At 40.2% G+C, this 15,919-nt stretch overlaps 1 protein-coding gene across 5 annotated transcripts in view; it reads left to right on the top strand.

The window, feature by feature from the left end:
• The window catches only part of CEP135 (centrosomal protein 135), a 97,183-nt gene that overhangs the window by 69,058 nt on the left and 12,206 nt on the right, over window positions 1-15,919 (top strand). For all 5 annotated transcript variants that reach the window (XM_034772388.1, XM_034772390.1, XM_034772389.1 and 2 more), the window contains 6 exons: window positions 2,315-2,430; window positions 2,507-2,661; window positions 3,699-3,754; window positions 11,831-11,999; window positions 14,038-14,148; window positions 15,015-15,200. In XM_034772388.1, coding sequence (XP_034628279.1) covers window positions 2,315-2,430; window positions 2,507-2,661; window positions 3,699-3,754; window positions 11,831-11,999; window positions 14,038-14,148; window positions 15,015-15,200 — 793 coding nt within the window. The remainder of the gene's footprint in view (window positions 1-2,314; window positions 2,431-2,506; window positions 2,662-3,698; window positions 3,755-11,830; window positions 12,000-14,037; window positions 14,149-15,014; window positions 15,201-15,919) is intronic.

Here is a 15,919-nt window from a genome sequence, read left to right as displayed (position 1 = left end):
TCTACAAAGACAAGGTCCAACTCAGGCCGCATCCTGCATTCCTTCCGAAGGTGGTCTCCCAGTTTCACATGTGTCAAGACATTTTTCTCCTGGTCTTCTATCCGAAGCCACACTCCTCCGCTAAGGAGCGTAGGATGCACTCCCTGGATGTTCGCAGGGCCCTGGCATCCTACATTGAAAGGACTAAACCCTTCAGGAAATCAACCCAACTTTTTGTTGCTGTGGCTGATGGGATGAAAGGGTTCCCGGTCTCGTCACAGCGGATCTCCTCTTGGATCAAAACCTGCATCCAAGAATGCTACCGTCGGGCTAACATACCAGCCCCGCCTATCATGGCCCACTCCACAAGAGCGCAGGCCTCCTCCGCTGCGTTCCTGGCACAGGTCCCGATGCAGGAAATTTGTAGAGCGGCCACGTGGTCCTCAATCCACACTTTTACGGCACACTATGCCATCACGCACCAGGCCAGAGATGATGCAGCCTTTGGCCGCGCAGTACTCCAGTCTGCAGTAACCTCCGACCCCACCGCCTAGGTTCAGGCTTGTGAGTCACCTGCTTGGAATGGACATGAACAATCACTCGAAGAAGAAAAAAACGGTTACTCATCTTTTTGTAACTGTTGTTCTTTGAGATGTGTTGTTCATGTCCATTCCAATACCCACACTCCTGCCCCTCTGTCGGAGTGCCGGCAAGAAGGAACTGAGGGGGTGGAGGTTTGGCGGGCCATGAAGGCGCCACTCCAGGGGGCGCCAAAGCCGACCCTACCGATGCTGCTATGGTAAAATCTTCTGGCTGGGGTGCATGTGGCGCGCGCACACCTGCTTGGAATGGACATGAACAACACATCTCGAAGAACAAGAGTTACAAAAGGTGAGTAACCGTTTGTTTGTTTTTTGGTCTGGTGAAAAAAATTTCCCTGGAACCTAAACCCCCCATTTACATTAATTCTTATGGGGAAATTGGATTCGCTTAACATCGTTTTGCTTAAAGTCACATTTTTCAGGAACATAACTACAACGTTAAGCGAGGAGTTACTGTACTCTGGGCTAACAGCATGAGCATGTGAGGGTGCATGTGCTACCCTAACCAGTACCGCTATGGAAAAAGTTTTTTCTGGCTCCAGTGCATGGGCATGCAGGCACCTGAAGTGAATGGACCTGTGCAACCATCTTGAAGAACAACAGTTACTGAATATGTAATCTTTTTTTAAATGAAATTATCTGGAAAAAAATTTCCATGTAGAATTACATACAGAAATTTTAAACAAATTGCTCACTCAGATCAAAAGGTGAGAGGAGTGTATGAAAATAAGACCTACAATAGAACACTCAATGCAGCTTTTAACTATAAAGTCAGTACCATGCTTCTGTGACATATTACTAACATGACCATTTGGAAACTGTGGTCCCTAGAGCATTTACTGGTGATTCAGACAGTTGACCCCACCGCCTTGTTTTCAGTTGCTCCTCCAGACATCTGTGTCTCCTCATTGTGAAGAGGAGACTGGATGTCATTAAAAACAGATGAAAATGTAGAGGATATCCCCTGCTTAACACAAGAGCCACCCTCCAGGATTGAGCCACTAACAATGATTAAAAATCACTAAATACTTCCCCATTACCAGTATTCTATATAAGCAACTGCTGTAGTTGCATAGAGTTGCTTGGTATGAATAGGGAGGGATCTGTATAGAAGTCACGTTAAACTGATAAAGTTTTGAGAACTTCTGTACTGGTAGATAATTTTCTTGAAAATCTTCAGAAAGTTAAATGTGCTTGTTGATAAAACAGTGAGAGAAGTCTTCATTCAAGTGACAAATTCTTGTTTAATAAATTCCTCATAATTATAACTGTTATTTATGGAGGGGGTAAGATAAATATGGATATTGTAAATTTTTAGTACAAAGATTTAAATGTACAAATTTAAATGTCAGTTGTTACTCAAGACACTTTTACAAGGTTTTGTTCTGCTCAATGTTGGCTTACAGCAATGTCTTTCTACAAAACAAATACTATAAACTAATTTTTTTTAAAGATACGCTCCTGTTGACTTCAGTGGGATTTCTAGTTGCTGTGCTACTTTGAAAATCCGGCCACTTATCTTTTTCCTCTTGCAAAACTGGGATTTTGGTTTTATTATTTGCATTTGTTCTGGTTTATTGAGATGATGAAAATAACTTTGGCTGATCAAAACAATCCCACAGAGCGATGGTTTAGATAATCCTTTCAGTTTCTCTAATTCTTTGATAGTTGGGTCAAAGAATGTATTTGAAATATTAGAGTCTTGTATTTTCAACTGACTGTTGATTTCTCAGGCTATTAAATGAACAACTACGGAGGTCCCTTGAAGATCTTCAGCACCAATCCTCTCTTAAAAAGGATGAACTTCAATCAGCTCAAGAGGAAATTGCAAAGCTAAAGGAGAAAATAGGTAATCACTTCATATTCTTGTTTGCATTAATCTTCTATATTTAAACCAACAAAAACACCCATTTCTTCTCTTACAGATAGGTTAAACCATAAGAGCTCTTCACAGGATGAGACCGTGAATGTGCTCAGAAGTACCATTAGTGTCCTGGATAAGGAAAAGGACAGTCTTCAGGAAACTGTAGATGAAAAGACAGAAAGAATTGCATGTTTAGATGACAACTTAGCTAACAAGGTATGTGCACTAACAGTACTTAGTGTATTGCACTTGATTAGTATCTTCCATCTGAGGATCTCAAAGCAGTATGCAAAAATTAGGGCAAGATTTTGTTGTGATGCAGAAGGCCTTTGTATTGCTTAGGCCCTGTGTTAAAGATTTAAGTTGCACCTTGGGTCTTGTGCCAGCCCTCTGCTCAGGATTTAATTTTATTAGGACTGTCAATTAATTGCAGTTAACTCAAAACAATTAACTCAAAACAATTTAACTTGATTTTAAAAATTCACAATTAATCGCAGTTTTAATCATGATGTTAAACACTAATAGAATATCAATTGAAATTTATTATAAATATTTGTGGATGTTTTTCTAGATTTTAATATATTAGTTTCAATTACAACACAGAATAAAAAGTGTACAGTGCTCACTTTATATTATTTTTTATTACAAATATTTGCACTGTAAAAAAGATAAAGAAACAGTATTTTTCAATTCACTTCCTACAGGTACTGTAGTGCAATCTCTTTATCATGAAAGTGCAACTTAGAAATGTAGATTTTTTGTTTTGTTTTGTTACATGACTGCACTCAAAAACAAAACAATGTGAAACTTTAGAGCCTACAAGTCCACTCAGTCCTACTTCTTGTTCAGCCAATTGCTAAAACAAACAAGTTTGTTTACGTTTACAAGAGATAATGCTGTGTGCTTCTTATTTACAATGTCACTTGAAATTGAGATCAGGCATTCGCATGGTACTGTTGTAATTGGCGTTGCAAGGTATTTACATCATGCAGTGATATAACCTGCATCTACTGACTCCCATTTACCTTAACTGCTAGATATCCTTCTTCTACAAATTTCAAATTAGTCCTAAGTTTCATTTTTATTGTAAGAAGTTTGGAAATTTGAACATTTAAAAACCCCAGTTACCTATTGCTGAATAGTTAAATTAAAGTTTTTATAAATGCTACTTTAAAGTAAATTATGCTTAGTTTGAATTATTCTGGGTATTCTGCAGCATAATATGTAATATACATTTAATATTTATTTCATAGGAAAAAACAATTGCTAATTTGAGACTAACTCTGTCAGAACTGGAATCCTCTGTAGAGTAAGTAATCACTGAAATGATTTTCCGTTGTTATTTTCCTAAGATCAATATTTTCTGCAGAATAAAAGCACTAGCAGCCAGGCTCTTATTGTATTTTTGGTGACATATACTTAATTATATATGTTATCAAACAGGGGAGTATGATTTACATTGTGGAAAAAATATATCTCGTTGCAGAAGACACTTCCCCTCAAATACTGTAGGTGTGGATGGTGAGGATTAAAAGCTGCAATAGCAATTGTTTATCTGGGTAATTAAACTTATGTGCATTTAATTTTCCTATAAGTAGCACTTAAATTGCACTTCTAAGGGCTTGTCTACACTACCCGCCGGGTCGGCGGACAGTGATCAATCCAGCGGGGGTCGATTTATCACATGTAGTATAGTATCGGAGGGGTAGCTGTGTTAGTCTGGATCTGTAAAAAGCAACAAAGAGTCCTGTGGCAAATTACCGGCACTACTATGATGGGTCTCGCGCTTTTTCTTCTGGGGGGGGGAGGAGGGGTTTCAGGGCGCCATTTCTTGCCCCTGACCTGGAATATTAACTGCCCCACTAGTGTCCTAGAGGAGGGGAGTGGAGAGAGAGGGACCCGGGCCCGCTCTGTACTCCGGGTCCCAGCCCAGGGGCCATAGGGATAGCGGTAAACCACTTGAACTAGTTCCTTCCCCTGGGCTACTTCCCTCTCCTGCCCTTCAGCTTGTGGGGGCTTCCTGCCCTCCCTCTGCACAAGCCAGGTGCCCCTTTACCTAGAGTCTTGGTCTTCTTAGCCCACCGCAGCACTTCTCCAAACTTTCCTCTGCTTCCCTCCAAACTGTTCTCTGCTCCAACATCAATCCTCTCTGCTTCAATTCCTCCCCTGTCTGATTGAAGCAGGGGGTTTTTATCAGGTGACTGGCTTCAGTTGCTCTAATTGGCTTCAGGTGCTTTAATTAATCTATAGCAAACTTTCTTCCCTGTACAGGGAATAAGGCTCCCTTCTAACCCTCTCCTGCTGCCCTCTGGCCATGCTGTATCACACACCTTATAGACTAACAGATGTATTGGAGCATAAGCTTTCGTGGGTGAATACCCACTTCGTCAGATGCATGGGGCTGCGTCTGACTAAGTGGGTATTCACCCACGGAAGCTTATTTTCCAATACATCTGTTAGTCTATAACAGGGGGTCGGCAACGTTCGGCATGCGGCTCGCCAGGGTAAGCACCCTGGCGGGCCGGGCCAGTTTTATTTACCCGCTGATGCGGCAGGTTCGGACGATCGCAGCCCCCACTGGCCGCGGTTCACCGTCCTGGGCCAATGGGGGCAGCGGGAAGCAGCGCGGGCGAGCAGTGTGCTGGGTTTGAACTCTTACTGGGTGGGTTTGTGGGGCTATCAGTTAGAAAAAGGTCTCTTTATCTAAAACGACTCAAGACAGCCATCAGGCCATTTTTACAAAGTCACTTTTTAGGGTAAAACTGCAGCATAAGAGCATAACAACTGCACACCTAGTTGATAGAATGCAGAGTACACCGTGCTTAGATGGAAGCAGATAACGAGTAGGGAGACCTGAGGATGATATGACCATCTATTTAAGCATACACGGAACACTTGCAAAATAATTGAGGCACCTTACTGGATGCCTAAGCTTTAGAGTGCTTTTAAATAAACAATAATTACTAACGTATGCAAATAGCTCTATATGTTCCCCATTTCATACAAATCAAATTACTGAGCTATTTAATTTATTATTTTCAAAATTTGTTCTTGATTTTTATTGTCCTTAAAGTTTTACAAATTTAAACTGTCCACAAAAGCCACAAGCAATTATGATAAAATATATAAGTATTGAAAACTATAAAACAATATGGAACAATGTAAATCATACTGAACTATTGTAATTACATCATTATGTCTAATTCACTAACAATTTACTATTTTTAACCTCTTCTGGAAAATAGAAGTCCAGATAAATATTAAAAGGCTGCCAATCTTTGCTTGTCAGAAACCTTTAATAGAATTTATTGCCTTGTGTTTTTCTTCACTTCTTTATCTTCTCAGATTTAAGGAAATCTCTTGCTGAGTCTGTTCTTCTCAAATAAAGTCAAAATAGCTCTTATGTGTTCTAAAACTGGTAATAATGTTTTTTTCCACAGATATAATAGCATAGAGATTACCATTTTGAGTCTAGTGCCCTCAGTGTTTTACAGATATGTTTTAAACCATGCAACTCTCCCCCAGTCAGCAGGGCATATATGTATGACAATTCCCGAGGGCTCCTGGGGCTGTGAGGCACCTCACAACCATCTGTCTTTAGCATGAGGAAGCCTTGTTTGTGCCTGTCATGAGTTAGCTGCCCAGCTCCTCCAGCCATTTGCAACACAAACACTCCCCTCTCAGCCTTGTTGGCTCCACTGTCACCCTGTAGGTTAGCGATTGGCATACCCTATCCTTGAAACCTCTGAGCGTCATCCTAGAGTGTCTCGCCCTGGTCCATGGGACACTTGCAGAATTCACAGATTTGCAGCTTCCAAAGAAACAGTAATCCCCAGTTTACCAGTTCTACCTCAGATCACCACTCCGCTTAACACACAGCATTTATGTATGTTTATAATGAAATCAAATATAAGTTTAATTAACAGAGCATAGAGATTCAAGTAATAGCAAGTAGTAGTATTGGAAAAAATTGCTTACATATAAAATAGAATCATAACATGCATTCTAGATCCTAAACTTAAGTCACTAGATACGCTTATGTCTTGTAGAGTTTGGCTCACCCAAAATCTTTGCAACACTTTACAGACAGGTTAGGCAGTGACCTTTCTTTCATGAGACAGACCTGCAGTCAGCTTACCTCCTTGGTGAAGGATTTCAGTGCGTTTCTTTGCCCTTTTCCCTCACCATGAAGATAAACCAGTCCCATCCTTTTTTTTAACTCATAAACACCCCCTGCTGTTTGTTTCATCTTGTAGACTTCCTGTCTTGTAGATTTAGCCTGTGGCTCAGTATGCAAATAGGCATAACTCTGAGGCATACAATACGCGAATGACCAGACAGGGTGATAGGTGTCTGTTATCTCCTGCCTGAAAGGAACATTTCCAAGGTATGTCACCTCCTGGTGATCTTCCTTAACTCCAAGACCTTAAGAACATAATTTGCTTTCTAGATACATAACTCAAATATTATCTGCACACACATTTCACAATGATTATGTCAGCCAGTGGGCTACTGGCTCTCAATAGAGAACTTACATGCCTCCCATCAGTGAATTATTGTGCATACATCTGACCCAGGGAATACTGTAAAGCCCTATGCACTCCCTGTGCACTTTGCCAGTTGGTATCAGAGGGTCCCTACAGATGCGTTCCATGTTAAACTACCTTCTTTGTTTCTTTTTCTGATCTAGGCTTCAGCTCATCCTTTTTTAGTTGTCACCTTTCAGACATTTCTTCAGTTAACTGCTGAAATTTTTTTTAAAAGGTTAAACTTTGTTTGAAGGTCAGCTTAACTGGAGTTTTGGTGCATTGATGTATATGAAACATCTGTGGAGAAAAGCTATATATATGTGTGTGTGTTTATGTAGGGGTGTGTGTGTGTATGTGTGTGTGTGTGTGTATATATATAAAATATATATGTTACAATAGAAATATATAATGTATATTTCTATTGTGGGTTTTATCCCTGTCCTTCACCCTTTGATTGTGGCCTTTTTAGATTATGAGTTGTTTGGAAGAGGAATTGGCTTCCTGTGTGTGGGCAGTAGCTAACTTATTGTAGCCACTATCAGAATACAAATAATAAGAGTAATTCCTGTTCCTTGATGGTAGGGTATATATGCTTACCAGATTATCAATCACTGTGATCTTCAGATTTGTGTGTGTGTTTTCTCATAGATACCAAGGCCTGAAGAGTACATTGTGGTCATCTAGTCTTACCGCCTGTATAACAGAGGCCTTAGAATTTCCCCCAAATACTTCCTAGAGCATATCTTTTAGGAAAACATCAAACCTCGATTAAAAAATTGTTAGTGATGGGGAATCCATCATGATCCCACTGTGCACTGGTATAAAGGGTCCAGCCGCCCCCAAAGCTCCCTTAGTTCCTTCTTACCGCCCATGATGGTCATTGGAATTGCTTGGCTTGCCTTAGCAAGTGCTCTGTGTGTTCATTGTAAATGAACTGTAGATAGTTTTCTAGATTTACCATGTTAGTGCTTAGTTAATAGTGTAGATAACATAAGTGTTCTTTTTTGAACATAGATGGGTTTTTTTCCTATTACTTGGTACTGAGAGATGCCTCAGTCACTGGGCTTCAAGCCTGGCTTTTCTTGCGCTAGGCCAATGCCCTTGAGCGACCCACACTCAAGCTATTCAAAGTGTTTAACGGAAGCTCGTATTCACATTCGTTGTCCACCACCAGTCTACTGGCCATATTGGAATCTGTTCAGTTTCCCCCAGTTTCTAGGTATACGCAAGACATTCGTGTTCTGTATCCTCGGAGAGACATGGGGCACATTACTCACCAGTTGCTGCCTGTACCTGAGTCTGGTACTGAGCAGCAAAAGGTGGCTCACAAAGACCTTGCTGGAAAACGAGTCCCGTAATCTTCTCAGAGGGCATTTTCCTCCTCCAGATGACTATAAGGCCCCCCAAGGGTTGTTAAAGAGGGTGGCCTTAAGCCTGGGGATCCAGATGGAGGAGGTTAAAGAATCCTCACACTGCCTTGTTGATATTTTGGCCACAGCAGGGCCTTCGAGAGTGGCCTTACCTATTAACGAGGCAATTATGGACCCTATTAATGCTCTCTGGCAGATTCCTTTATCCCTTCCCCCTACCTCAAGAAGGGCCGAATGTAAGTACTATGTGCCTTCCCAGGGGTCTGAATATTTATTTTCTCATTCCTCTGGGTTCTCTGGTGGTGTCTGCGACTAGTGAAAGGGAATGGCAAGGGCAACAAGGGGCAACCCCCAAATCAAATGATGCCAAAAAATAGATTTATTTGGTAGAAAAACTTATTTAACTGGGAGATTGCAACTCAGGATTGCCAACCAGCAAGCACTATTGGATCAGTATAATTTTATTGTTTGGGACACCATTTTAAAGTTTAGAGACATGCTGCCAGAGGACACGAGGCAGGAATTCTCATTAGCTGAAGAGGGGAAATCTGTAGCTAGATTTTCACTGCAGGCTGTGCTGGATGCAGTGGACTTTGCGGCTAGATCCATGGCTTGTGCAGTGGGCACATGCAAGAGCTCATGGTTGCAAACCTTAAGGCTTCCATAGGAGGTCCAACAGACTTTGAAGGGTCCTTGCTGTTTTCAGGGCAAACTGATCCTAAGCTCCAGGGCTTGAAAGACTTTAGGGCAACTCTAAAGTCTCTGGGGTTCTATGCTCCAGCCCCACCCAGGATGCACTTCTTCCCACAGCAGACCCGCCATTACTCTGCTGCTGCTCCTTGGCAGGACCTGCAGAGAAAGAAGAGTTGCAATTTTATACGTAGACCTCCCCCTCCTTCTGCTTCTGCATCAGTGCTTACTCCATGACACCCGGGGGGTGCTAAACAGGTGTTTTGATGGGATGCTTGAGGAGACAATTCCAGTTTCCAGGATGCTCTGACATCCAAACTGCCTTATACAATCCTGTTTATGTCCTTAAAGTGATATCTAATTTTCATATTAATCAGAAAATTTACTTACCTACCTTTTACTCAGAATCACATGAAAATAGAGAAGAACATCATCTGCACATCTGAGATGTTAGAAGAACGTTGGCATTCCACATAGACAGGACTAAACAGTTTTGTTTGTCAACCCAACTGTTCCTGGTCTTAGCAGACAGAATGAAGTGTCTCCTGGTCCCTTCACAGAGACTTTCATCTTGGATAACTTTATGCATTCATGTTTATGACCTGGCAGGTATTTCCCTGCCTGCCAAACTATCAGCACATTCCACAAGATCGCAAGCAGCCTCAACAGCGTTCCTTGTGCAAGGCCCTATCCAGGACATTTGTAGAGTGGCAGTCTGGTCTTCAGTTCATGTCTTTGCATCCCGTTATTCCATTATTCAGTATGCCAGAGACAATGCTAAATTTGGATGAATTATACTCCAGTCTGTGTATACATGAACTCTGCTCCTTCCTCCTGTATTACAGCTTGTGAGTCACCAAGAACGGAATGCACGTGTGCAATCACTCCAAGAACTATTCTATTCTTCTTCAAGACGTGTTGCACATGTCCATTCCACAACCTGCTTGGCAAGAAAAATTTGAGGGAGCTCTGAGGCCTTTCATATCAGCACATAGTGGTGTGCGGCAGCAGAGGGTGCTTGAGCTGCTCCAACGGGTAACATTGAGGGAAACTTTTCCAACAATGTTGTGTAAGGCACACTCACACCAGGAGTGAAATGGACATGTGCAATGCATCTAGAAGAAGAGCAGTTAGAAAAGATTAGTGTTTTTTTTTTTCCTCACTGCTCCAGGCCCCTTTCAGCCAGCACTCAGCCCAAAAGCTTTCTCTAGGTTTTTTTTCAGCTATACTGTCAGTGCTTGTTCAAGCTGTGTGTGGTTTCCTGCTCGGTCTCTGTTTCTGTGGTGTTTCTCCTCTTCTCTCTCACATACATGCACGTAACCTCTATTAGAAACAATACCCAACCTAGCCCCCTCCACTCACTTAATTTAAATTCCTGAATTCCCTTAGGTATGCCTTTGTTTTGGGCAGTGCCATGCCTGTGTTTGGGATGGAAGCTGTTCTTGTTTTACAAAGGAACTTAACTGTTTCTTATGCCATAGCTGAATAGGAAACAATTTTCCTGTCTAAGAAGTTCAGCAATTTTGAAAAATATCCTGTTCCGTAGTGGGATGAAACCGACCTTTCAAAAAAAAATTGAGATCCATTTCCCCTCTTCGTCCCCCATAGTTTGGCGGTTTTGTCACTCACCTGGGATGCAGAAACATGGGAGAACCAGGCAGAGCAGGGACTTGAACCTAGGTCTTCTGTATGTCAGGTGAGCGCCCTAACTACCAGATTATTGGCTATTCTGCGTGAGTCTGTCTCTTTTGTTGAGCTGTTCCACTTTGTATAAATAAATAAATATTCACTGGACCGGGACTTTAACCTGGGTCTCCTACATACCAGATAAGTGCCCGACCACTGGTCTATAGTTGGTCTTTCTTTTTCTAACCCAATAAATATTTAATTATTTATACAAAGTTGAACAGCTCCAATGGGAGAGAGACCCACGGGAGAATTATTAGAACATTCAAGTGGGATGTGGGAAACCTAGGTTCAAGTCCCTGTCTTGCCTAATTCAGTGATTTGCATCTTCTTAGCTTCTGCCACCCCTTTCAAAGGAGAAGTTTTGGGTTTGATAAATCAGTATTTTCCAATGGAAAAACTGTTATTCAGAAAATTCCTGTCCAGATCTACTCTGTCATCTTACATGAAGGACGTCAGTTACACCCACCAGTTTCAATGACATTTTGCCCAACCCTCAACAGTTCTACATGCTTCAATGATGACTTGCCCAAGCCACCACAAGCAGTTAAGCATTTTATGCTGATAGGCAGTTCAACAGTTTACTCTGAGCGATGCAAATTTTAATCCATCACACATGAGGGGCACAAGATCCATGTAGTGGTAATTTGTTTATAGCAGTGATACTCAGATTGAGGTTTGGGAGCCACATGTGGCTCTTAAATGTGTCTCCTGTGGCTCTTTGCAGCACATGATATTAAAACACTGTGTGAGTTAATTATTAACCAATCAGGATGCTTTTACTATGTTACAAACCAATTGTAGAATATTTGGTCAGTGATTTTGCTGTGAGAATAATATATTATTTTATATTATATATAAGTAGTAAATGAAACAATAAATTCATGCTACGGTGGCTCTTTTGGGTAATGTTGATTGCTAATTTGGCTTTTGAACTACTGAGGTCTGAGTATCAATGGTTTATAGTAACCTTCCGAACAAGAAATAAATTAGTAAGTTGCTCCTAAAGCTTTTGTATATTCAGAGCTTATCTAACATTTTGAAGCAGTATATGCTATAATGCAAGAAGGGAAATTTTATTTAAGGTTTTCAAAATCACCCATTTGATAGCCAACTAAAGGAGGCGCTGAGTAACAGAGATCGGGAGATAGCTAGTCTCCGTCGCCAGCTTGATGCATCTCAGGTAGAGCTTGCAGAAACAGGAAGAGTGAAGGAAATGGCTCTGAAGGAGAACAGAAGATTACAAGATGATCTAGCTATAATGACCAGAGAAAACCAGGTATGAAAGTAGTGCCTGATAATGAAGTACACCAAAGCAGAGCTGGTGTTAGGCATAAGCAGACTAAGCAGTTGCTTAGGGCCCCCAAGCAGCTCAAGGCCCCCCCTCCCTTGAGTATGTTTTTAGTATGTGTTGAGGGGAGGGGGCAATGGGATAACACCATCTCTGCATCAAAGATTACTTGCATTTCGTCTGCATGTATTACTAAATCCAAAACTGCTATAGTCTCTTATGCATTTTGAATATTTTGCTGTTCTGCATTCTTGTGAATACTAGAATATTATGAACAGTTGAGTTGAAATGAACATATTTAGGCTGAATTTAAATATCTGCAAATTTAAGAACTTGTTTCCTTTGTTTGATCACCTGTGGAATCCAAAATGCGTTCAATTCTTATATTATCCTCTCAAATACCAAAAGATTTGTTCTCCCATTGACATGTGGGGCATTTACATGCATAATTTCCCCACACTTTTGATAGGAGAATAAATCCCTTATCACATGGCAGTGACCTTCAATGTGTGTAGAAAAAGGCCAACATGTATAGTAGTTAGCTTTCAGCATGCATATTATTATTTTATTACACCATTGTCATATATGAAACATTATAGTTAAAGTAGAGACAGACTTTCCATTCTAAACTTTTTCTCAGGCAATCCTAACTCTTTGAAAAATGTATTTTGGGGCTGAAATTTAAGTTTTATTTGTTGCTTGTGCCTCTTCAAATGCAATAGAGATGAAAACCCATCTTGTTAGACTGATTGTATCCATCAGAGGACCCACAATGAATTAACTTCTAACACTTTGAGAATATGCTTATTTTCTTAATGCACCATTGGCTTTTAAGACATGCCATGTAATAATTACACTTCAGAAGGTGGTCATGTGAATTAAATAAGAAATGTTAATCCAGCTGTCTACATGTAAAATGGACACAGTTTAAGGGACTCATCAGGTTTGACTGACCTTTTGGTGCATCACTGTCTTTCAAATTTTGTGCACCCTGGGGTTCAAGCATCAGAACAGCTGTAATTTAAATATGATGGTCATAATTAAATCAGTAAGAAAGATGACACAGTGTTTGAGTTTGCTCAAAAAGACCTTTTCAAAACCATTAAGAATTTTTTCAAACCTAGCGAATGCTTCATTCTCCATTAAGAAAAACATAATTTCTAATTATAAAATAAATTTGGATGTAGATTACTGAAGTATTAAAAAAAAAATTCTCAACAAATTTTTGTTTTTGTTTGTTTTTTTAACTTGCAAAACATTGGGTCATAGGATATATTAATGTAACTCAAAATATCTGATTAAAGCTTTTGGTTGTGTTGTAACTCAAGTTAATTGATTCCTAGTTAGTTTGAATTAACCAGCACAATAACAAATGTTAATTTAGGTGCTTCACAAAAAAATTCTTTCTGGTTGTAGTTCAGTCTAAGTTTCAGCCACTTTGCTAGTCTTCTGATTTTTGAGTCATGAGTGTTAATTTGAAAACTGTAAATGGAGACCTTGTGAAAGTAACAATAAGAGTCTGTTGTTTAGGTCACTTCTCCCTCTCCGCTTCAGATTACTCAACTGAGAAAGTAGGGAAAATGCCATTCCCCTATAGTCAAAAGTGGAGGGATCTTGAAACAACTGCAATGGATGTTCACAGAGTGGGGAGCCGATTACCTTTCAATTGGCTGGGGATGTAAGAATGGGCTAACTGGTTGGCTCTCATCCGCCCTTGCCTATTTAAACTCCCTCAAGTTGAATCCAGTGAAATAAGTGGTATGTGAGAACGGGGGGCATAATACCATTTCCCAGGTATTTTGTTAAAGTTGTGGCATGCCAATTAAAATCCATTCTCTGTCGTTCATTCACCTCCATGTCGTGATCAATGTAGAATTTAACAGGATATTGGATGGAAATCAGATTTACTGAATGAACTACCCCAAAGCAGAAGAAAGTAAAATATAGGGCACTTCACAGGCATGCTTACTTTAGTATATTTTATTTTAATAAACTATTCAGTTTTCATGTAATCTTTTTTTTTTAGGCAGTCACTACTGAACTGGAAGAAGCAGTACGTGAAAAAGAAGAAATGAAGACTAGAGTTCATAATTACATATCTGAAGTCTCCAGATTTGAAAGCTTAATGGCTTCGAAGGTGAGGAAATAAAGTCTGTAAATTGGCAATAGTGTGTTTTTAATAAATGTTGTTATAATTATGACTGTTTTAATTAGCCTACAATAAAATTAAGGTTTGTAGATGTAAATTTTTCTCTGTATTTTAAAGCTAGTAATGTATAGGATGACCAGATGTCCCGATTTTATAGGGAGAGTCCTGATTTTGGGGTCTTTTTCTTATATAGGCTCCTATTACCCCCACCCCGTGTCCTGATTTTTCACATTTGCTGTCTGGTCACCCTAGTAATGTATGCATTGAAAACCCTGTTAGGATAAAGTAATCCAAATTTGAGTATTTATTGTAATGACTGAAAACTTTAAAGCTAGAAGAGCTAATAAAATGAGCTAATAGGCCGGACTGATCGTCTTTTAGGGATATCTTTGCCAGATACACTGCAGCTTTGGTAGAAATGATAATAGCAATATAGCTTTGATCTTGAGAATAGCAAGAAATTCCTACCTTAAGAGATAAAATATGAGGTAAAAAGTATTGTTAATGTATTTTTCGTGGTATCCTTGACAGGTATGTATCCTCAAACAATAGTGTCTATTCTGTAAATTGCTTAAAAAACCACTTCTAATATAAACTGAGTTGGGTTGCCGTATCTGGGATACATTTGCTGCTTGGCACTTGCTTAAGGAATGAAGCTATGTACTCTCTCCAGGGAGAGAAAGATGAATGCCTTCATACAGGGTCAGGGATATGGCGAAGGCCACGCCTTCCTTTGAAGTAGTGTAACAGATGCGGCTTGCAGGTACAAAGAGGGTTAAACGACTGGAAGGTACAAGACATTTGTTGCAGCGACACATAGTTAATTATAAAGTGATTACTTTTATTTCAACTAGGAGCAAGAAAATCAAGAATTGTTAGAGAAGTTCCGAATGCTCCACAGCCAAGCTGAGGACTGGGAAGTCAAGGCCCATCAAGCTGAGGGAGAAAGCAGCTCAATACGTCTTGAACTCCTCTCTGTAGATACCGATAGAAGACATCTTCGAGAGAGAGTGGAACTTTTAGAAAAAGAAATTCAAGAGGTAATAACCAATACCACCCAATAAAATTGAATCCTATCAAGGAAAATGGTTCATACTTAATTGCTTTTAAATAGAAGATAAGGAACATTTGCTATGCTTGCATGGAAATGAACTTCTATCCTTGAATGTTTTGAAGGCAGACACAGAATATTTGAAATGGTAACTGCAATTCTGGCTAGAATAGTATCATTTCTATTCTACTTAACTCACTGCTGATGCCACAGAGATAGATTTTCAGTTGTCGGGGGGGGGGAAGGGGGGAGATTGTTTGCCAGTATGTTAAGACCCTTTTAGGTTACCTATCCATAAAATAGGTGTGATATTTGCCTGCAGTATTTCACAAGGGCATGATTAATTATTTGTTCAAAGCACATTGAGTTCCTTGACTGAAAGGCTCCATGTGGTAATCATAGAGGCAGTAGTGGAGGTGTTGATATATTAGTAGTACCTACTAGCCAAAGCCAAGGATCAAGGCCCCCTTTTTGCAAGGTGCTGCAGAGAAATGTAAACCAGTATTAGCACTCTGTAATGCTATATTATTGTTACTCAAATCTCTGAACATGCTCAATGGAGCCCATCTGAAATTACCATTTATTTACATAAATCAGAGGAGCTGAAGAAGATTTTGTGCTGTTGTTAGGTAGGGTTACCATACATCCGGTTTTTCCCGGACATGTCCGGCTTTTCGGCACTCAAACCCCCGTCCAGGGGAATTGCCA

This window comes from Trachemys scripta, chromosome 5, assembly GCF_013100865.1.
Source record: "Trachemys scripta elegans isolate TJP31775 chromosome 5, CAS_Tse_1.0, whole genome shotgun sequence".
Classification (NCBI taxonomy): Eukaryota; Metazoa; Chordata; order Testudines; family Emydidae; genus Trachemys; species Trachemys scripta.
This window is presented reverse-complemented; position numbering and strand designations above follow the sequence as displayed.